General features: G+C 36.9%; 1 protein-coding gene across 1 annotated transcript; it reads right to left on the bottom strand.

Moving 5' to 3' along the window:
* Nucleotides 1–2,704: 2,704 nt before the first annotated feature.
* On the bottom strand, nucleotides 2,705–24,658 carry LOC139714808 (AT-rich interactive domain-containing protein 5B-like). Its single transcript, XM_071626464.1, has 3 exons — nucleotides 24,547–24,658; nucleotides 23,925–24,182; nucleotides 2,705–3,300 (listed from the first exon to the last, which is right to left on the bottom strand). The coding sequence occupies exons 1-3, from the start codon at nucleotides 24,565–24,567 to the stop codon at nucleotides 3,007–3,009; spliced, it is 573 nt and encodes a 190-aa protein (XP_071482565.1). The 5' UTR covers nucleotides 24,568–24,658; the 3' UTR covers nucleotides 2,705–3,006.
* Between the last annotated feature and the right edge of the window lie 202 nt (nucleotides 24,659–24,860).

Here is a 24,860-nt window from a genome sequence, read left to right as displayed (position 1 = left end):
AAGCAAAGATAGATGCATCAATTTTCTCGGCCCACAGCTATCGTAGTGCGGCCAGTTCAGCTGCCTTTTGCCACGGTGTTTTGATCCATGAAATAACGGCTAGAGCAAACTGGTCAAACTCCAGAACCTTTTAAATATGGAGTTCTACTTTAAGCCTTCTACAGAACAAAATTTTGCGTCCACTATCCTAAATCTTGGGACCTAGATGATTGTGAAAGATGTTTGTGTATAAACTTAAATGTGGCAACATGTGTTTTGTTTAACATTGTATACAACAGTGCCTTCATGTATAACCTCTGACATATATACGGCGACTTAATGTTATTACCAAGATTATTGTAACGGCCTTGTATTGCCGCTTTGCTATCCAACTTGTCAACTGATGTTATCATTTTTGGTCGTGGTTCTCACTGAACGAAGTGCGAGTATTAAAACTGCTCAGAAATGCACATGAATGCTACTTTGCCAGCTGTGTTTTCTTTCATAGTTGCCATCTGTACTGTATGACATACAAAACACTTCCCGTGATGCTCTTTGAATTGTTATGCAACCCTCTGAAGTTTGTACGAAGTATTACGTGATAGAATTCCTAAATTATGCGAATAAATGAAGTATAATTTGAATTTTATCAGTAATAATGAAGTACAAGATGAGGAAGGTCCCGCCCACACGCTGCATACATACAGCATTGATAACAACAGGTCTTATTCCCTCCCCTTGTTCCACATGGAAACTGTTTTATCATTCTGATGAGATTGTGATTGATGAGTGATAATGGCATATAAACGCAAGGCCCCTTTAGAGTGAACATAATACACAGTGCATGTGCCTGTTGAATTGAATGACGGTGGTGTCTTTGTTTTCATGTAGCCGTGACGTTGGAAAGGTCCTTTGTTCACACTTCGAAAAGATGAGAGGCGTGGAATATCCACCTCCTTTATACACTCGAAGACGCAAACTCATTATCATGACAATAGACTTTGAATCTTCCACCTGTGTGATGCTCCTGCCTAAAGCACGAGGAATATGCAACCCTCCTCATCTTGTACTTTATCATTACTGATAGAATTCCAATTATACTTCATTTATTTGCATAATTTAGGAATTATACTAAAATGAAAGTTTTGTAAAGAGGAAAGAAATGATTCTATAGAATCAAAATTCCTATTCAAGCTTCTGGCATTGATGTGGAGAAAGACTAAACGGATTATAGGATGATTTCAATTTATTTCATCTTAATTAGTGAATTAAACTTGGTAGTCGTGTAATAACCTTTGAGTGTTTTTCAGTGGAAAACATCAGTTCAATACTGTCTCTTTCACTTAGGGTAGTATATCTCTACCCAATAAAATCAACTGGATCCTCCTTCAGTATATTTCTTGGAAAGTTTGAATCACTCATCATTGATGTATGTCTTAGACAGATGCCTGTCAGTACTGGAGATTTCAATGTCCATATTGAATCTGTCATTGATGCAAATGCAAATGCCTTCATGAATCTTCTAGCAAGTCATAATCTGAAGCAAAGTGTTACTTCCCCTACACATTGGAAAGGTCACACTTTGGACTTTGGAGGCTTTTTATGATGACATCAAGTCTTCCACATTCACCTATGTCCAGTTTGAATCTAGCTCGATGTTACAATACCAGGACATCCTCAGAAGCCTTCTTGATAAACATGCTCCGACAAAGATGTAGAGTTGTACTGAGGCTTCATTCTCTGTGGTTTAATGATTGCATTCATGCTGAGAAGCAAAAGAGATGCTTTGAGAAAGTGTGGAAAGATTCGGGGCTTGAAGTTGATTTACAAATATACTGTGTGGAGAAGCAGAAAGTTAATCACATCATACAATTTTTTTTTTTTTTTTTTTGGTATGTCAATAGGATAAACTACTTCAATGATCTCTTCACACAACAATCTTTCAAATGGCTGATAGTTTGCTGCATTGGAAGATGAAGTCTCATCTTCCACTGTGCCAGCCAAGTGAACAGATAGCCAGAGAATGTCTCAGTTCTTTGATGATAATATCTCAAAGATTTGCCATAGACGTCAGATCGCTGATGACCTTCACCTTTCTCCAGAGTCCAGTCCAGCTCCAAGTGAGCTCTCAGCTTTTAAAGTACCAGAGACAGAGGTGCTGAATGAGGACAAAACAGAATTACTTGTTGTTGGATCACATTAGCAAAGAGCTAAAGTGAAGATTGATCTTATGAAACTTTGGTAGCACCACAATCAGACCTTCTGATCAAATGAGAAATCTCAGAGTGATCTTTGATTCTTCACTGACAATGGAGCAACACATCACATCTGTGTCTAAAGCAGCTTGCATCTCCATGTGAAATCTTGGTAAAATCTGCAAGCATATGAACAGACATGTTGCTGAACTAGTCATTCATGTCTTTGTGACAACAAGACTGGACATGTACTACTCAATTCTGACTGGTTTGAGCCAAAGTCAACTGCATACACTTCAGAGACTCCAAAATATGGCTGCACAGTAGGTGACTCTACAAAGGAAGAGGGCTCCCATTAGCCCCATTTTCAAGATCTTCATTTGCTTCCTTATTAATGAGACAATGACCTTAAAGGGCTTAATGGCAAATCTCCATCTTCTATCTCAGAGCTCCTAATGGAGCCATCAACAAGCTTGCAGCCTGAGATCAGTGAACCAAGTTTAATTGAAGGAATTTCTCAGCCACACAGCTTGGGGAGACAGAGCCTTATACAGCTCTGGATCCATGTTTCCAAATGCCCTCCCATGATAGATCAGAAGACTTACCTCCTCCCAGCTACGCCTTCCCAACAACAGTACTTCATCCTTGACCTGGGATAATGGAAATTACATATCCTAACATCATATATTGCCTGAACAGCTGAGGTTGAGACATTCTAGATGCCAGACACCAGATGGTGAGGGATCACAATAGCTCAGGTGAGCTAAAAAAATACAAAATGAACAAATACTTTGCCTTTTAAGGACAATATAACTACTTCATCTTGTCATTGCTATAATGAATTTATCTTACCACTTGTTTTCCTTGTGTATATCATATCTTTCACCTTCAGACCACTGTTGAGGGCAAACTTCTCCAAGGCAGCCCTGTCTCGTTCCTGAGTAGACCCACCAATTTGGCCTTCTGCCAAGAGTGGTTGGCTCTTGCCTGTTCCCTTCTCATTGAGGCCATTATCAGGGCAGATGGTGGGGAAACCATCAATCCATTGCACCTCATCCATGATCACCCAGTCCAAGAGGTCTTCTATGCTCATGATGATTTTACTGTTGACAGCAATCACCTCATCCTAATAGAAGAAGAAGAAAAAAAAACACAAACATGATCACAAATGCTTTTGGCCACTGAAATTAAAAATGGCTTGATCATTTTCCTGATTGTGCAATGCATACACTCTACCTATCAGGACCAGCACCCATCCAGATAGGCGATTTGACTGGATTTTTGAGAAACAATGTTTATGTATTGATATACGAGTACAAGCTACAGGCTGCCGACCAAGTGGTAGTTACATAGGTAGTGTACACTGCAGCAGAAGTGTAATTCATTACCCACTTTAAATCATAGTCATGAAATTGAAATGTTTTACTGTAAAGTTCATAACATGTTTCTAAAGGGAATATCACAAGTTAATTGCTTGAGTTTTGTAGGAGTTTTAAATGTGTTTAAAATCGCTTCTTTTTTCTTGTCTTCACTTGCTTGGGAGTGTCTAAATAATAGCAGAGATGCTAACCCTCCCGATTTCGCTGGGAGGCTCCCAGAAAGTCAATTGAACTTCCGGCCTTACGATCACCTATATTATCCTCCCAGTTTCCGGTTTTTGCCGTAATTGTTATTATTTTGTTGTTTTTGTTATGGCAGTGTATTGTTTTTCTTTTTTTCCCCCTAATGATTCCATAATGCATAGTACAATCAACACATTTTTAAATTTTTTTTAAAAGCAATTGCCAATTGGATGAAGAAATCATTGCACCGATCATTCTTTTAATGATATTGTTTTTCATTTTTTTGATCATTCTTGTAATAATTTTCCTTGATTTACAGCATGACAGCTTAAATATTACATAAAACTGGAAATTGAGCACAAATTCATGTATTTCGTATTAACCTGACAGATAATAAAGACGTGTCATCAATTGGTAGGGTGTTACCATCAAGCTCAGCCACCTACAATTCTTATCCGATATACTCATAGAATGCAAATATCTGGATCATTGCTAACTTTTCTCCCTGGGTGTGTGTATACCTGTGGGAGGGTATGTACACTGATTACACAACACACAACATGTATGGTATTGTGTATTGGGGGGTTGTAGCTACTCTGAAGCAGTTCACACTATTTGCATCACAATGACACAAAAAGGTGCACAGTTGACACAAGATAAGTTGATAGTACCTTTTGTCATCAGCTAACCCATAGCCACCTTACACAGTCTCGAGAAGAATGTGTGTGAAGTATGCAGGCATAAGACAGAAAATGTACTTGGTTACCTAATGTCTTTTATTCTTCTCTCAAACACTAAGAAATATATGCACCATCAGTACATTGTAAATAACTGCACTTGCTGAATAGAATGTTCATGTCTCAAAGGTAGAAGACAGCAGAGAAATATGACAGATGATAAATTACAAACTACTTTAAATGGTGTGGCAATAGTTGGGAAAGTTACATACATGTATGAGGCATGACCAATATATTTCTTTTTACTGTTCCAACTGCTGTTATCATTTCTCTCTGCAATGCATGCATTAATTTAATGGACACAAAACTGACATCACTACTAGCACAGCTTCATACTAATGATATTTCTTTTAAGTATGTTGACTTCATCTGAAAATAGTCACAGGTGATTGTGACATACAACTTAAGCTGCATTTATCATATTTCCTATGTTTGAAACTTTCAATACACACTATCCAACGCATTTGCAAAGGCCTTTTGGATCGCGTTTCTTGAGTTGTTGCGTTGATCATCTCTGTCGTGAGTTGAGAGGGAGGCCTTGTCATTGTGGAGCTCTATTGCGCAGTTTGACCCAAGGAGCGGAGATGTGTAGTTGGCAGTGTTGCCGTGGGCTGGTCTGTGCTATACATGCATTTCAAAATGACTTTGTGTTTATCATCTTCACAGAAATGCATTTCTGGCTCAAAAGCATGTGTGATATTGCACTTTTTTGGGCATTTCAGAAACACGTTTCTAACCCCATAATCAAAACAGCTTTGCATTTATCAACTACCAAAATCTCCCAGAAAGTTGTTCGAAAATCTTAATTCTATGCCAGAAGTGACATGATAAATGCATCCATAATAAAACCTTGCATTTTTGTATACTCTATAAGTAACTTTGGCCATTTCATTAATCTAAACATGTATAATAATACTAAGATTATGGTCTTTTCAGGATTAGCACTGCTTTAAGTGAGGCCATGCCTGTGTCATTATGCCAGCATTGCTAGGTCCCCACTTCTATACCTGGGTTGAAAGGGATACCATCCAGCATAAAAGCATGTAGATTGTCTAAGGACTCACACACTGGGCAGGACTGTATAGTGGGGATGGATACCCCTTTCAGTAACTTGTGCATTTTTGGCCAGCTCCTGGCCCAAGCTAAATTGGCCCACACCAAGCAGTAAAAAATGCGTTCAGCAGCTATACAGCAGAGCCACGCTACTTTTACGATAACTCATTCACAAACTCGGCCACATAAGAGATAACTACCAAGGTAACTGAACATGTGCTCCGGCGGAGGCACGGCCAGGTAATTGTGACCTTTGATCATGCAAGGAATTTTGGCCCTAGCCTGGCGCTGCTACTGTTCATAAACTCTTCGATCTGTGCCAGCCCGAGCCAGGTGCGGGCCACTTTGGCCCAACCCATTCATAAACTCAAAATTTTACGACTTACATCGGGCCTGGCCAGAGCCAGAAGAGTTACTAAAAGGGGTATCTGTTTCAACAAAGTGCGGAGTCTTATCCCAGCCCCTATCCCACTCCCAGTCAGAAAAGATCTTACTGTAAAACGAGGAATGTCTGCGTGCATTTTAATATCGCAAATTTCGCGAGAGCTAAGATTCACGAAATTAAAATGCACGCAAAAGTTCTTGTCTACACTATATGCATTGAATGCCAGTGGCAGTTCATGAAAATTTCATGCAACAAAAATGGCCGTCGGCTCCAATTCGCGAAAAATTCATGCTGCTAATATACATCTGTATCATGTTTTTTATACAGTACTGGTACCTTTTTTTTGTGACTGACTTTCTACACGACTATCTCAACTATCCCTTGGCATGAGTCTTATGTGCACTTTAGATGAATACAGACCTGGGTAATTATCAATTACGACCCAAGGCCACTTTCCCCTCCAAATTTGGTCCCCAGACCCAACTTGCTTGATGGGGACGGTGGAAGAAGGCCTGGTGAACGTCCCCATTATATTTTTGGAGGGGAAAATTCTGCTGTGCAGGACTTTCCTTGTGCAGGCTCCGCGATACGGTGCAAGCTGCCTAATTTGCATATAGTAAACAATATGTTAACGCAAAACTGCTGGGAAAGTGTTGTAGGACAATCTCAATATCTCGCCTCAGAAGCCACTGAATGATATTAAAAATCTATATAGCAAATTGAAAGAGAAACTATTCTACTAACTCTGCAATATATGTCAATTTGGTCTTTTAAAAAGCATTATTTTCTCACATCTTTCTTTATTGCCCACGAACGAAACTTCAGTACATGGCTTGTGGTAGTATGTCCATACTCTGTTCCAAATATCTTTCCTGTAATTTTGTCACATGGTTATGTCGGGAAAAAAATCAAGATAACCGTCATTTGTGGCCTACATGTATAGTAAAATCTATATAGCGTAAGCATTACACAGTCCAATGTATTGGTTTTTGTGCTGCATCCAACTGCTGAAGCACCTTGTAGTATTTTCTCATAAATTTGGTTGGCTATTTGCTCTGATTATGACCTACTACTAATTGCCCAAACACAAAACTTCACAGGTAGTGAGTCCGAGGTATACAGACTAGCAATACGTTAATCAAATGCATACATGCTGTAACAGATTTGTGTCAGGAAATAATCGTAACCCTTTCTCACGATTGACTCAAACAGAAAAATACAAATATCTCGAAAGATACGATCAGCATTTTGGCACAAATTCATGTAGAGGATGATATCCCAGGGGCGTCACCAGCTTTTTTTCAAGGAGGGTGCGTTTTGACCCTAATGTAACGAGAATTTTGTGTTTTTTTTTGACAGAGATTTGGAAGAAGCTCTCAATCCCTAGATTTTCACTGTTTTTGAGGGAAACCAAGCCAGGAAATCTTGGGGAGGTGGGGGGGGGGGGGGTGGTGTTAGTATGCGAGGGAGTGAGCAAGGGGGGGGGGGGGGAGAGGATGTGGAAGTGCCTGTTGTCCCCCCCCCCCCACTGTGCATGAGAACTTTTTGCATTTTGATGTTGTATGGTGCAATTTGATGCAGGCTTTTTGCGTGTTTTTATCAACTTGAAACAGTCCCACTTGTTTAAGGTAGCAGTACATTTTGATGGAATTTGTTGTTGAACAATGTGCCTATAAACTATATCATTTCAATAAACTTCTTGTATTGATTCTTATTAGTCCATGGGCCAGGCCAGATATTGGTACCACCTGGGGTGGCAAAACCTTTTTGGTGTCATTTTGTTTGTCGGGCATAGATATGCTTATCAGGCTCTGATAGCATTTCCAAATGAGTAGCTTAGTGATAAATGAATTTTAAACCAATTTGGTTTCGTTGTTATATCCCCATACTTATGAATCGAGTCTAACCGTTATACAAAGAAGAGCACTGTCTTCTGTATGTTCACAGGTGTTCTGTTGTTAATGCGGTGCGCTTAGTCTTTATTCAAGGCAGCGAAGGGAATATCCAAAGGTTATGATGTCCACAGCGCTTAGTCTAATATTCAAGACGGTGAAGGGAATATCTAAAGCTTATAATACAGTGTATATCCTTTTATCTGAAAACAGCAACAACAAAAAAGCAATTCCTCATGAATTTTTCTGTATTTTTCAATTATTTATCATTTTCCGGTGAAAACACAACGGTGAAAACGCAACGGTGAAAACGCTAATACCACGCCAATGTCGCTTTATTTCCATCCAACAATGAAAGATAATGCAAAAACACTGTACCGGTACATTACAATACATTATAATAAATAATGTTGTAAATGAACAGAGTGATTTTTGTTTAAAACTGATCAATGTATTTGTTGAAAGGGTAGTATAAAACAGTATAGATAATCCCTTTTATTAGGAACTTTAGATAATGATGGTAACCGTACATTGTTCTAGATAAAGACTATAAAGCGCACCGCGTGACAGCTGTGGACATCATAACACTTTGGATATTCCCTTCGCTGCCTTGAATAAAGACTAAGCGCGTCGAGTTTACAACAGAACACCTGTGGACGAACAGAAGACGGTGCTCTTCTTTGTATAGCGGTTTAGTTTCGATTCAGAAGTATAGGGATATAAAAACGAGACCAAATTAGTTAAAAATTCATTTATTATGACTAAGCTACTCATCTGGACATGCTATCATAGCTTGATAAACATACAGTATCTATGTCCAACAAACAAAATGACACCAAAAAGGTTTTGCCATCTCAAGTGGTACCAATAACCCATTTTCGGGTCTTGGCCCATGGACTATATACACTGATGTCATGAGCGCGATCGAGCCCGAGCAAGCGGAGAGAGCGAGGGGTGATTTGATACATGTTTTGCTTGTTTTATCGACTTGAAACAGTCCCACTTGTTTAAAGTAAAGCAGTATATGGGCATTTCCGTGAGTTGTGCGACATGACCACCAAAATTTTACCCGCATATTTCAGGACAACTGATAATCTTACTTTGTTAGCCATAGTTTGAAGTGTGTGAAACCAACTTTACCTTTAAGAAAAGTTCCCTTTTGTGCATTTTTATACCTTTTGAAGCCAGAAAGCATTTTTTGACCTAAAAATCCCTAAAAATGCATTTTTTTTGCTCTTTGTGATTATTTTTTATATTTGAGGCTCAAATCAAACTTTGTTTGGTTTTACAAATCAAAAATATATTAATCTAGCAGAAAATAAAGTGGAGACCTCTTTATAAGATATGTACTTCGGACACCAGCGTGCTCTTACATAGCTCGAGAAGCTGCTGTAACGTGAGTTACCGAAACATGAACTTTTTAACCTAGCAATTTTACTATGCCCAACTGAGACGTGGTATTTTGGATTATCAAATAACTATGCAGCACACATCCAAGAAATATGATGGGACTTATAGTCTTTGCTTCAAATTCTCATGACAGAGGTCTTAAAATTGTAACGTGAGTTACCATGTAACGTGAGTTACCACAATGTAACGTGAGTTACCGACATGATTTTTCTTTAATACCAAGAAATGATATGAAGGTTGTGATTGTAAGTAACCAATGAGTACATGAATACTGAACTCTTGTATTAAGATTCTATTTCCAGTAGATTGTTATTCTCTTGGTCTCTCTCTATCACCAAACCAACTGGTCTACATGTACAATGTATCAATTACACATGTTCATCACGTCATGTTAACTTCTGAAAGAAACTGTTCCATATTTACTACTTAATATCACAGTGCATGTATACTGATCTGTTACGAAAGTTGTTAAAAGACATTTCTTCTAAAGCTGCATGGACCTTGTTCCAGCAAATTATCAAAATTTTGTGATAACTATTAATAGCCTCCTGATTGGGATAATCACTGCATGATTACTCTTGAAAAGTTCTTGTTTTTGTAATTCAAGTGATTACTATTTGACATTTCAGAGTTTATACCTACCTGTATAGACCAAAGCCATTGTTTATAAGGCTGAAACATTTACATGTATGACCAGAATTTTAAGATTGGAGCTCGCTTCCTGCTGTTTTTCTGAGATTTTTGAGAACTGAACATTGTGAATTTGACACGCTAAATGTGTTTTATACTATTCTACTCTGAGGTTTTAGCTATATTGTTGCAAAATCCTACAATGAAACTTTTCCATGTTTACTATAATTTACTTTACATGCTGATCTATTACCAAAAACTTGTTGAACGTGAACCTCATTAATTATCAGACATTTTCTTTAAGAGCTGGACAGTCATGTACAAAGTGTAGCTTAAAGCAAACTATCAACATTTTGTGATATTAATAGTTAGCCTCCTGATCACAAAATATTTACTATTCATTGGGATTTACTGCTTCAGTCTGCTTGATTACTCTAGAAAATACTGGTATATACTTTTTACATGTATGTACACTTTAATGGCTACTTGACATTTCATAGACCAAAGCCATTGTTTTTTTAAGGCTAAAACATTTATAAACATGCTTTATTAAACTGATCAATACTGGTAGCAGATTATAGACTAAAATTTATCTGCAGGTTTTGTAATTCAAGTCTAATTTCTGTACCAGTTTCGTATAAGAATTTGTGAACAAATCAAACATACAATTGATTATTGAGTAATTCAAACAATTATCAAGTAATTGGAATATAAATTGCATTGTTTAAAAGTTAAAAGATTTATTGAAATATTTCATTTCTGAACCTTTAAACTCTCCACAGACTACCTGTACATGTACAGGTCTCTAGTCTCGTGACTCAGTGTATTAAATGGAATAGTTTCTGGATGACTTGTTTTATCTAGATAGCCTGAAATCCATTTAAATGTAGTAAAATAAAAAAAAACCATCAAATCAAATTTTCAATTAAATCCTCAATTTCTGATGCATTTGTTAACTGGAAAAGAGTGTAATTAATGAGATAGACTCTGTTTCATATCATTTTGTTGAATACAATTTTTGTCTCAGTACAAATGAAAGCTTGGAAAACGACTCAATTAAAAATGAAATTTATCTTCAAGTTGGTATTCTAAATGTAAAGTTTCCTGCCTTTTGGTAATCTCATGGATAAAATGGGATTAATTACTGTCAGATCAATGTTCAAATCAATTTAGAATCTTTATTTATGGAGTTTGTTTGTGAAAAAAAGTTGTCTTGGTAAGTTTTCTTTGGATTATTAAGACAAAAAATCAACTTGTGATCATGTGGACAAACTGTAACGTGAGTTACCGTAACGTGAGTTACCGCTTCACATGACGATACCTGGAGAATGTAAGACAATTTGAATTTTTACCATACTCCGTGATGTATGTTGTTAGTCCATTACTTTGACACAATAGACTTTAAAGTCTCTCTGTTTCTTGTTTGAGGAAACTTTTGAATATAAGACATGCCAAATTTTTGCATGTCCGATTTATGTAACGTGAGTTACCGACATTTGTAGTGTTTTTTCTCATAGTTCTCATAAGAGTCTGTGGATGTAATGTTGCTGTGAGGTAGGATGGAGGTGCATGATACTCATTCACATATAGTAACTCATATCACTAATTAGGTTTTAAGGATATTGATCTCAACAACCTAATTTTGAGTTCAAAATGTAACGTGAGTTACCATGGAAATGCCCATATATTGATGTAGATTATTATCGAACAATTTGCCTATAAAATAGTATCATCCAAATAAACTTCCTGTTTTAATATTAACACTGAATATCATGACCGCGGCCAAGCGAGAGGAGTGAGCGAGGGGGAGGATGTGGGAGGGAGCGTCCCCCTCCATGGTGAGAACTTTTTGCATTTTGATGTTGTAAATGGTGCAATTTGATGCAGGTATTTTGCATGTTTTATCGACTTGAAACAGTCCCACTTGTTTAAGGTATCAGTACATTTTGAAGTAAATTGTTATTGAACAATTTACCTACAAATGGTATAATTCAAATAAACTTCTAGTAATAATTCTTACACTGATGTCATGAACGCGACCAAGCCCGAACAAGCGGAACGAGCAAGGGGGGAGGTTGTGGGAGGGGGTTGTCCCCCTATAAATGGATTATGGAATGACGGTGTGAAACGACAAATTACTGGCAGCAATATCGGGAGAATGGTTTAACGATTACATGCGAGCGAGCGGAGCGAGCGAGCTTTAAAATTTTGACATTTTACAGTCCTATCTTACATCTTATCCGTTCATGGATTTGAAATTTGTGCGCATGTGATGTGTTCGCATGCACTGGCTGTAGTTTTCAGTGATCAATGTAGCTCTCCCAAGGTCCTCTCGACCGAGTCACATTCAGTCATCAATTCGAACAGAAAGGGACTATTGGCAGAACCAAACGTTGCCAGAAGCCTGTTTTCAATACCTCAACTTAATTGGTAAGTCTTCAAATTGAAGAAATTTTGGGATTTTAAGTTGGCATTTACCCGCGATAATAAATCTGTCATGGTCCTGAATGCTACAATGTGAAGCCCGATTACGCTATGCGTATGGGGCTGTTGGTCGCTATGCGTATATGGCTGCTGGTCGCAGTTAATTGCATGATTACTAAGACATGAGAGCACTTTCGGGCGAGTAAGTCTCACAGTGTTGGTTACATGAAAGGTACTTAACCTGAAACACAAATTAAGACAAGGAAATTCAGGGGAACTTTTGAGGTACCATAACTTTTAATTATCTTTAAACGCAAGAGCGTTGCAGAGAAGACTTGCAGTTTTTGTGCGAAACTGTAAGAAACTGAATTTAAACGCATCTCTAAACATCTACGGAAGTGCATTATTGTTGAAAAGACTTTCTCATTTTTCATTTCACATGCAAAATTAAAAATTAAACACCACCCCGAAATCAAATGCAAGTCTGTCAAATCACATGGAACGCTGAAAAGACTTGCATTTGATAATCATCCTAAACCAGAAAATTGTAAGAAACTTAAACTCAATTGCGTTTTAACCAATTCTAAAAATCAAATGTAAGTCCAGCAAATCACAAGTAATGCTGTATTTAAAACAAAAGAGCATTGCAGAAAGACTTGTGGTTTTCGAACGAATATAGAAACTGCATATAAACGCATAAAAATCTATACGAAAGTGTTATTGTTGAAAAGACTTGCATTATTTTTGATTTCGTAACAGAACTTTCGCCGTGACCGAACTTAGTCTGCACTAGCAGGGGAAAGAAATCTCAACATTTACACGTTTCAAACTACCAAAACGCATGCTGCTTCACGAAATGTCAATGAAAAAATAGTAGCAAATTATTGTTACAGTTCGCTATGCCGAAGGTTTAAATCTCAGTCTAAAGTTAAATTAGTCCGACCATGGAAAGAGATTCATTTTTACAAAGGTTAGTAATCCAAAAGATGTTGTTTTCCGATTAACAAACTTTTCTTCTTCTTTTTATTTCAGACTGGCCACACCGTACAGAGCAGTAATGTTGCAAATCGGAGCGCGAGAACAATTCATTTTCAGAGTAGGGCAATAGAAATTTACGTAAAACAAAATGTTACTCCTGGCTGATTAACTTCAGATTAGTGATCAATTACTATAAAACACAATATTTTCATGGCATGAAATTTTTGCGAATTAGAGCCAATGGCCTTTTTCGTGGCATGAAATTTTCGCGAGTTGTTTCTAACATTAAATGCATATACTGTATGCATGTATAGTGTAAACAAGAACTTTTGTGTGTATTTTAATTTCAGGAATCATGGCTCTCGTGAAATTCGCGAAATAAAAATGCACGCGAACATTCCTCGTTTTACAGTATTAATGAGGATTTGTACCTCGGGCATAATTGCACTGGAATAAAAAAATTGAAATTTTGTACAAACGACGTGGTAAGTTGTGAGGGGATGACATGCTTACTTTGCCATTTGAATATTCATGTTGACTGTTCAAGAACTGTTTCCAGAGAAAATAGCAAAAATTCAAAATGTCATAACTGGGCAATTCTGTAAAATAGTAAACCTCAACGTCGAAATTTCAAAATCGTCAAATCACTGCAAGTAAGATATCATATCAATCGTCATAGATTATATTTTCATGGACTTTCTTTTATTTCAATTTGTTATGTGTATTTTAAGAATTATGGGTTTTGAAGTCAGAGGCTAATTTTCCTCTCATTTTTAGTTAAAAAAAATAACCAAAATATACTTTTGATTTATCTCTTGAAGAAATCAAAAGTACACAACTCTTATATCTTGCCAATAAGGTTGAAAGGTACACTTTTCAATGATTAATCAAAGAAAACCCCCAGTCTTTTTGTTTTTTAGTAACAGTTTTCCCAGGTTCGACCACTTTGCTGATGTACGTCCGACTCCGTGAACATATATCTTTTAATATTCACATTAATCTGAAGCGAGATAAAACATATCACTTAGGATGCAAAGTAAGTTTGTCACAGGCAATGTAACCAACATCAAAGGTCACTTGTATGCTTTGTCAAAACTGAGATATCATGGTGTTGGACGTACACTTTGAATGTACGTCCGACACTGTGTACGTCCGACACCATATTGTCACTCCAGTAACTCCTACAATTTCAATTTTATCAGACATGGCACAGCTAAGTTTACACCTTTCTTCATTATAGAGTATTCTGCAAATGAATTCATTATAAGATCAAAGCAAATAATGGCACTATACATATTTTATGAGGAATTTTTGAACAGTCAAGTTATAAAAGAGATTTGGAGCATGCAGTTCAATAAAGTTACAGCATGCCTGGCAACAAGGGTCGGTGTCGCTAAAAATAGATCAAGATGAACTAGGTACTTTGATTTTTTTTAAATTGCAGTTTTTTACTTACCCCAATTAAGGGTACCAGTATTCAACAGAAAGCAGAATTCAGCACCTGATTTGCAGAAAAGCTTGAATTGCTGAAGATTTTTTTTCTGTATGAACAATCTTTAAAATATTTTACACAAAAAGTTTTACTGCATGGCTAGCCCCTTGAATCAGGGAGGTGAGAGAAAATTTTAGTCTCACTTCCCTGCTTGAATCCAGCATTTTGTATTTGAAAGTTATTGATTGCATTGCTCTGTTCTTTAAAGGACAAGTTCACCTTCATGCATGGGCATTAGTGAAAGTTTGAGGAAAATCGGACAATCCATTCAAAATGTATGGATTTTTGAAGTTTCTATGCAGTCACTGCTGGATGAGAAGACTACTTTGGTTATGATGTCACATGCATAGAACGATATAAAGAAAATACAAAGAGAATTCACAAAAGTTATTATTTTTTTTTTTAAAGTACACATTCTCCCAACCTGTCACTGATGAATGTTACGGGGATGGTATACAAGTGTAGTTTTGGTTGACATTGGGGATTCAGATTTCAACTTTTTGTGAGATAATTAGAAACCACTTACAGTGTATGAAATATTAAAAAGCATATAATTCTAAGAGAAATTCAAAGTTTTTTTGATGAAAATTGTTTTTTTTTTTAAATGACTTAGATGTCAAAAACCAAGAAAAGCAAATTGGTCTTAATAAAAGGTGGATCCCACCTTTTACCATTAAAAAGACATTTTTGTTTTTGGATATCTCTGCCATTTCAAAGCCAATTTCCATCAAATAAACTTAAATTCTTCGTAGAATTGAATGTTATTTAATATTTCATAAAAGGTTTCTCGTTATCTCACAAAAAAGTTGGAAACCTGAACCTCATCTCAATGAAAACTAAGTGTATACCATCCCTTCAAGTGTAATATTATTCCCACTTCCTTCTCAGAGAGACAAGTCAAGGGCTCTTTTTTATTATGCGAGAAAGGTGAAAACATGTTCAATTTTCTTCATATTTTCTTGTTTAACAGTCCCTCACATCATAAGCTGTAATAGTCTTCCCATCCAGTGATAGCAGCACTGAAACTTCAAAAATTCCTAACTTTTCAATAGATTGTCTGATTTTCCTCAAACTTTCACTGATGTGGAGTGTTCTATTGATATTGCCACATTTTCTCAATTCACATGAAGGTGAACTTGCCTTTTGATTGTGCCGAAAACTGGTGCCCTAGAAACACAGACTGACAAAGTAGGTTAGTAAGTTGTATTGAACTTTCTTCTCTTGAAATTCAGCACATACACGAATGTTGCTGGTTACAGTCGCAGCGGACGACTATAATTAACTCCCCCGAAACCCACGAAACGTTTTGAATTTTCAACCGTCACCGAGGCAGTGCGAATCGGGCGTTCTCATTTTCACCAAAATTTCACCTTCTCATATCTCCGCCATACATTGACCAAAATCGCTCAAACTTTCAGTATCAATGCAAAATCATGATTTCTATCTACATACGAAAAATCACGAGAAACGATCAAGAATTTTTAAAGTTATTCAATATTTCATGTTTCTCTGTCTCGGAAAACTACCGTCCGATTATTTCCAGACACATCTGGACGCACCACTTAATATTCATGAAACTTGACATACATATTCATAAGACATGTGCGGACGTAAATGTAGCCCTGTTCGCTTTGCCGAAGACCTATTTTTGAAGTTACAAGTGAAAATAAATGAGGTATCTTGTCAGAAATCTTGGAGCAGCAAACCAGAATAATGACGTCATATTCTAAGAAAAACTGATTTGCGCTTGCGCAATGAATGAACTTTGCCATGCTGCTTCGATCCAGCAAGCTGATTGGTCGATGCATTGCAGCGTACTGTGCGATGCGAGGTGGCTGCTGCGGACGCCTAGTAAACTGCACATGCATGCTATGAGAGTGGGACGCGGGGTGTCGATAAATACAATGTACAGCAGTGTGCTGGATGGGGACCTCGCTATACCTCAAAGACAAGCACTTACGTTATCAGAACTGTCCTATTAAAAAGAATGTAGCAAAAATTTGAATATATATTCGGCTGTGATACCGCTTATGCAGTTGAAAATTCTTGACATTGGATTATTCGGACTGAACGCAGATTTTACTGCACTATAGTAAGTAACATTACAACTACGAATTCCCGGTACGAGTTACGATCAGAGTACAGCAGTGCCGTACGGCACTGCAGTACAGGTGACGTTAGAGCGACAAAGATGTGGGTACGTGGGACTGTACCCTATCTTCCCGTATGCGAATGACTATGAAATTTCGTGCTCGTAACGAAGGTAGAAAGTGCACCACTTTCGATTATTTCCAGACATATCCGGACGCATGACTTCTCGAATGTGATATTTTAGAGTTCCGGAAAGAAATACATACTTAGTAACATACTTGAAAGTTTTTCGTTGTTCACGAAGTCAAAATGTGAAATTTTAGCAACGATTTCTGACAATTATTTTCCGTTTTGAGAGTGAAGTTATGCTCCATTTCGGAATATTTTCTCGTCGTTATTTAAAAAATTTAACATAATGGCAGGTTAAAATGAGGTTTTTACTTTTCATAACCGTTTGAATTATCAAAAAATATGAATAAATAGTAAAGTTACGGCAGTTTTGCTGCGACACTTTCCTAGCGGTTTTCGTGCAAAACGTGTTCATTCAAGAGGAAAGCGAGGTCAGGTCAAAATGAAAACAGTGAGTTAATTGCACCCGTCCGCTGTGACTGGTTAGGAAAGAAAAGGGCATGATCCACTAAGTATAATCATAATATATACAAGGAATTGGTGGAAAGAAAAGCATGTGTGCAATGTGTTAAAGATTGACACTCTTTTTTTTTTTATATTTTATGACTGTAGAATCTGGGTACATGTATACTGTATGTGCATGCAATATGCCATATGGGGTATTAAAAGAAGCCTTGTTCAAATCATTCTTCATAATATTCTGTGTAAGTCACATGTAACCTTAAGTAGTATCAGGTGTAATGTAATAATTGCATATTCTGGAAATTCTTTCAGCTTTCCTATTAAACTCATCTTAAATTTGAACAATAATATTGAGGCGTTATTCATTATCACTGTTGGTCAAAAATATAACATTTGAATTCTTATGCGTACATGATGATGCATCTATCTACACACACTTAAGTGCTATGGTTGCAATTCAAATAAACTGAGTTTTATCAATCACTGGAATGATAGGGAAGTGTTTGTTAATCTCTCCTATGTAAGCGAGGCAGCTACAATTTGTATTTCTACTAAAATGGCAACATTACATTGATCACGCAGTGTCTCTCAAAATACATTGGAGAGTATACATGTACTGTATGTACTTACATTGCAACTTGTTGAATTTACATTTTATAGCATCCACTATATGATATAAAACATTTTCTGAAGCATGGATAAGTAGAATTTATCTGTTCATGGAGTTTATGATTTAGGGTCTTTACCAGGGCTGTTCAATATTTATAGTACAGTATGTACATAAATGTAGTAGGTCTATAAAAAGTTCAGTTACATTGATCCCAAATAACTTAGTTTTATTGTTGTATTTTGGCATCTAAAACACAAAAGCCACAAGTTTTATTTTGAATGTTGAGCTGTGATTTTTTTTTTCAAAGATTTTGAAGTTGGCTTAATATCAAATTAGACTGTTCTCTTGTTCTATTATGTTTTGACCATAGGTTATCTTTGATAATGCAAAGAAATTTTCAAAATTGTGGATTTTTCAAACTTTTTTGGGGGTAATTTACATCAATGTGCATTTGGAAAAAGAAGTAAGAATAAAAAAATAAAAGAGTTCATCATTGCTTTTGAATGAATTCAATTTGTTATGAGTATAAATGTTTTTGATACAAGGAAAATTTGACCATTTTTTCTTCAAAATAAGAAATTACATTTTGGTGTTGGACGTACGTTTGTGATTTTCTCAATTTTGTGCACTGGTTGAAATGAAGATAGTAAATTCCAGTGAATGTTCAATATATATGTCTGCATGGAGTATTACCTTATGAGTCTGAAATATGAATCATTACTTGAATATTCTTTGTACTTCCGAAAATACGGAGTGCCGAAGCAGTGTCGGACGTAGTCTCTGAAAATTTCACACGAGTACGTCCAACACCGACATACTTTGATGATTTACACAACTTTCGGAAGAGATTTATATATAATGCTGGTATATGTTATAAAGCTCAATCCTTCATACAATCAAAACTAGTATCAGTTTTACTGTAAGCCCTCACACATCACAGACTTTTGAACATGAATCTTCAATGTTGAAAAAGTCATTTCGTGCGCGTACGTCCGACACCATGGTATTTTTAACACATAACTCCATAATGAAACAAGGTACCACCATAATAATAAGTGAGTTTATAGTACTACCACCTTTACACATCTTGCACACTTAGAAACATAGATGCCCCCTTTGACAATAAAAATCCAGGCCTTCAAAGTGTCCGAAATGTACGTCCGACTTTACGGAACTGCCCAACTTCCTTATTTTTCATCCGATTTCAATAAAAATTATACCGTTGAACTCATAATATTTTATTCTTTCTTATCAGACTAACTTATATTTGGACTGGATTACCCCTTTAAGTGGCAGATTGAGCCACTGCTATGTCAAGCCCTAGTGTGGTTGACGCAAACATGCTAAAATTTGAAATTACAGTAACACAAATACATACATGTACCTAGGATCACGTCAAGAATAATGATCAGATAGACCTTTCAAACATAATAGCGAAGAAAACAGAAAAGAGAAATGTCTATTTTTGTAAAAGAAGTTCATACATTCATATAAAAACAAATCTTTGAACAAGTAAAATACATACTGTACATACACACTTGTAATTTTATACAGTGTTAAATTGAATGTATTAGCTAAAAGCATGAATACACTAATTGAATGCTCTAACTGTAGTCAGAAGTTCTTCCGTGCTACTGACTGCTAACTTAGAATGCCCTATGGTCAATGTGAATTATATTTTCACATTTTACAGTGCTCTGTGGCAAATATGAATGCCTGTTGTGCATTTCTTCCTGCCAAATGGTGATTATGAAAGACAATTTTGTACTTTTGGCTGCATTATCGTGAAATTGATTTTTTTTTTAAAAACTTGCATGCACTAACCGAGTGCGTAATTGGACTAGGAAACCTGTATTTGACATCTTTGATCTTTGATCTGAAGCCACTGCAGAGTGCAAGGTGCTTGCATAAATCTGCACTGCCTGGTATGATGATTTTTAAACAATCATAAACCAACCCTAAACACTTCAAAACCTGAACTACTTGCATCCGAGTCTCCAAAGTCAGGTAATAGTTGCATACGATGTATTTGATGCTAATTTTGATATTTTCTACACATACAGCACTGCTGTGTGTCTGTAAGCACGTATTGTAGCATGTCATACTAGGTACCTGTACATGTGAGAAGTGAACTACTGATTGCTTGACAACAGCGTGGCCCTAAGAGCTTCAATTCAAGGGATCAAGTTATTCCATAATGTCTAAAAGTGTCTCAAAGTGTTTTTCTTTGGGGGTTTGAAGACTCAAATGCAAACTTGCTTGTTTAGGTTGTGAAATATTTAGGATGAGTAAATTTGAAAATTCATAATTCGCAGTGTGTTAACAGCACTGGCATCCTAGTGTGATAGCAGCGCATGAGTACTATACATCTATAGGCCCTACGTATGTACATGTACATATACCCAAGGAGGTGTTAGAAAAGGAGAGACAACTCCTCCTCTCCTTTGAAGTCATGCGCGGCACCGCCGAGAAGTTATGCGCTTAACTACAGGTGAAAATCAGGTGCTTTGACAAAAGAGAGCATCAATAATCGGGACTAGCGCTCTCACATCTAGAAATACTTGCCCCTACTGCATTTCGCTCTCTTTCAATGTGATGGCAACAATGAATTTGTGTACCTTGAATCGGAGCAGCGAATCAAAATGCAGTGTAAAACTGACAATTTTAACAGCAAATAGTTTAAAAGCACGCTGGTGCACGCTTTAGCAGAGTACTTTATTTGAAAGATCAATATATCCCAGATTAAAGGATAGAAAACTAACATGCGGAAATGTGCGCATTATAGAAAAATATAAGGTTTTTAAGATGGCCTAATTTTCATTTCATTTCAATTTGCGCATTACGAAGAAACTAGATACATGTTAATAATATTGAATTCTTTCCTAAACTACTCTTAATGAATTCGAGTATTTCATTGAAAAGTTTACGGGGAAATAAAGCTTGTAATTTAACGAAAGGTGAAATGCGTTCTTCTTCTCCGAACTTCGCCTTGCAACTAGAGCAGTGCAGAGCATGACTTCAAAGCGTACAGTTGTATAGTGGAATGCTATAGACATCCCATTGTAACGCTTTGAACCAAAACATGTGTTTGCATGAATTACGAAGAGTTGTCTCTCCATTTCTAACACCTCCCTGATATAACTGCTGTTTGAAACCAAGCCACTAGCATTTTGGCAATGGCCATAATGTATACAAAAGTACGAGTGTATGCGGAGAGTGGGAATTTGTCCATTCATGAGATGTACAGTACATTCAAGTGATGAATGTTCTCAATTGTGCTCCATACTTTGCTGCTGGTTTGTAGGATTCTTCGCTAGTGGTAATGGTACAGCTGTAAATACTCACAATCACAGATTCTAATACAATTACAATATTTGCATGATGAAATCATGATTTGTAGATGAACTTCTTATTTTTTTTTCTGCCAATACAATTTATCAGAAAAGTCGTTTTGAGACTATTAAAAAAGATGCGAAGGGGGGGGGGGGTACACATGTTTGATAGTTTTATTGGCATTTTGAAAAACTAGTAAACAGCTAAAGTCAGATGTGCACAAGGATGAGAAACTACTTTCTCGGTTTTTGTTTGTTTGTTTGTTTGGTTTATTTTTACTTGGCCTCTGACATCCCATTCATAACATATAACATGACAGGTTTGAAAATATCAGAATGCCCAATGGAATATCCAGGTTTTGTTTTTTTAATCATTGTTTTTCCCCCTTTCCATAACCCCATATTCCAATAAAATAGCCAACAGATTCTTTGTTCAGTTGATTTGATTTTGCCATTCACACACAAAATTAAGAATTTTAATCAAAGCCCATCCAATTTCAGGACCATTGAAATGGGGGAGGGAGCCCACTTTTGAAGTGGCACTAAAAAAGAAAAAAAGAATTCATCCTAGAATGAAATCTTTGAGCACTGGAGACCCTTTTCCTTTTTCTTTTTCTTTTTCTTTTTTTTTTTGCTTGTCAGCTGAAGAAACCCAGAAGTGCAATGAGAAAGATGCACTGAAGACCTCTTTTTTCTGTTTGTTTTTGGTGCTTGTCAGGTGAAGAAACCCCGAAGAGATTCCTAACAACATGAAGATGACAAACAATTTTCATTAGCTATCATTTACGTGTAAGTCCTTGCAATCAATGGACTACTTTGATTTCCATCAGTCTGATTTTTTTTTACACAACCAAACAGTAATTACATACCGTAAGACTTTTGTCTTTCATTTAATTTGCCTTGTTATCCTTTTCTACACTTAAGAACTGCAGATAAGAAAGAAAGAAAACTCTTCATTGTCAGAAAAATATTGATTTGTTTCTATATAACATTAAGTTAAATTGTTAGCTTGTCATCAAGCGTACCACTGAAAGGTCCTCACCAGAACTTGTAAGTACATGTAAATACTATAATATATTGGTGACCTAATTAATACATTTGAAACCCAGATTCAAGGATGTATACTTTAAAAAATACACCAAAAAAACAACAACAAACACAAACAAACACGCAAGAAACAAACAAACAAAAAAACACCCAGATCAGACTAAAGAAAACAGGCAAACCAATTCAAAGGGCCCTTGCTAAACACTGACTAACAATGCTTACATCAAAGAATGTTGCGGAAGTTGACAAATTGTAAGTTGAATGAGCCAGCTCCTGCAAACAAGGCAAGCACAGCATTTGACTCTTTTGAGTTTTTCATGACTGACTCCTCAAAATACCGTACATTAAATTCTCCACTTCCTTCATTCAATAATGTTTTTGTGGGTGGTTTTCCCCATTTTCACTTCCTACACTTTGACTGTATCGATGGGTATGTTAAATTATGATAATGACAGGCCTACAGTTACAACTTCAACACCACTATACTGTACAATAGCATTATCTTTCTCTGGTAAGTGTACACTTCCTGTTCTTAAATTACTTCCTTAAGTCACCTTCAGGCCTGACAAAATAGCAAAACTCCCAATGCTGACATCGATAAATGTAATGACAACAGAAAATAAATTTTTATAAGTACAGAAATGTACATCGATCCTTTGAACATTAAATAATACATATGAACAAGATGCAACTTAAAAATAAAAATCACTGTATCATTATATCATGAAAGCTGTCTTTGATGAACATCAAATGCTGTAAGCAAATATTCAAGATCTCAATGAGTCAAAGTCTAGATCTATGATGAATTCATTCAGAAAAGTATGATCCAAGTTCAAAATTAAGAGTTAACATTGAGGGGGCATTTCATGTTCATGACAGAAATTAAACCGGTACTGCATTTGTGATGGACTTATTGATGAACTGCAGTTCAACAATTCGCTGAAACGCTCAGATGAGATTTGCATGCATTAGAATGTCGAACATGTGGACTCTTCAAGTACAGGCAGAAAGGCCCCCCCCCCCCCACACACACACACACATATTCAAACATGCACACAGTAACACATTTAGAGCAACTGAGCAAAAAAGTTCATAGCAAAACTGAAGCCCTGTGCACCCTGCTGCTGTACCCCCTTCCCCCCCCCCCCCCCCAGCTTCACCAAATCTACCACATTATGCATACTGTAGCAAACCCACCAACACCATGCACCATAGAGGTCATCTATTCAACTCGGTTTATTAAATTCCTTTGCTCTCCTCTGCGAGTGACTGTGCATACTGACAGCCACAGGCATTCTACTTGTGCACTGTTCCGTGTAAACAAGCGTACATTACCTCTGTATCCAACACCTATTAACAATTTTGGCTTGTGATAGACTACAGAGAGGCTCTGCAAGTAGACCCTATTGCAGTGATGCACAGACTTCGTAGATTGCAAAGACTTGGTAATTCATTAGGGGCTTTGCTTCTTATATAAAATATGCAGGGTTGTATTTTCGTGATAGACTTCACTTACATCTCCATGGGAATGGTGTCTGCCATCAGGTGTATGCTCGGGAAGGAAATACAGTCGAGAACTGGATAGCATAATTCCCTCAATGGCCTTGTCTTCCCACAATAATTGTAGTTCAGCTATGCAAAGTGGGTCGGTTTCTGAACACTTCACGAAGAAGAATTCGCCGAGCGACAAGGTTCGCCACTTTGAATTTTTAGAAAATTTGAAGCTCTTGAAGAAATTGTAGGGCCCATGCTGCCCACACTTTGATCCGACCCACTGTAAGGAAAAAGGATGAAGAGAAAAATCATTAAAATAACACTACTAATAGGGCCCGACATGCGATTATTTGGGGGAACCATCCATATCCACACGTAGTGTAGACTTTCCATAGGGTTCACACACTCCGGATCCGACACACACACTCCAACACACACTTCGTCGTAATATTACACTCCCCCTCAAACATAACACCAAGGGGTCAAACTTCGAATCGAAACTTCATTCGCGTTGACGATGCATGGTGGCGATAAAACACACCAAAAACATGGAAATGCTGTACGAAATATCTAACAAATTATATGAATATGATATGTGTAGCATTACACTTGATTTGTGTTAAATTTTCACGCGAAAAACTTACCTGAAGTCGATATTTATCCATAATTTTCACGGCGATATTTGCGCTGTTTAAACAGTGGTAGTTTCACTGTCTTCTCGTGAATACACACTTGTTGTTTGATGGTGACGTCACGCATTATTTGCATAATTTATCCCGCTCCGCTACACAAGATTTGCATGTGAGATACGATCGCCACATTAAAACCACGTGATTTGTGTTGGGGGGGGGGGGGGGGGGAAACAACAACAAAATTGTACCCAAGGCTTATCGATGATTTACATCATAATAGATTAATTGTGACTGCTAGTTCTACCAAAGCCAGAAGTAACAACAAC

The sequence above is a fragment of the Diadema antillarum genome, unplaced genomic scaffold (genome assembly GCF_040938485.1).
Source record: "Diadema antillarum isolate AM-2024a unplaced genomic scaffold, OU_Dant_1.0 seq00002442_RagTag, whole genome shotgun sequence".
NCBI lineage: Eukaryota > Metazoa > Echinodermata > Echinoidea > Diadematoida > Diadematidae > Diadema > Diadema antillarum.
Note: the sequence above shows the minus strand (reverse complement) of the source record. Positions and strands in the feature narration are given on the sequence as shown.

Coding starts and splice junctions, on each gene's coding strand:
- LOC139714808 (XM_071626464.1), bottom strand. CDS start 24,567: ATGGATAAATATCGACTTCAG. Junction 24,183..24,546: donor TGGATAAATATCGACTTCAG/GTAAGTTTTTCG, acceptor TTTTCCTTACAG/TGGGTCGGATCAAAGTGTGG. Junction 3,301..23,924: donor GACACCATTCCCATGGAGAT/GTAAGTGAAGTC, acceptor TTCTTCTATTAG/GATGAGGTGATTGCTGTCAA.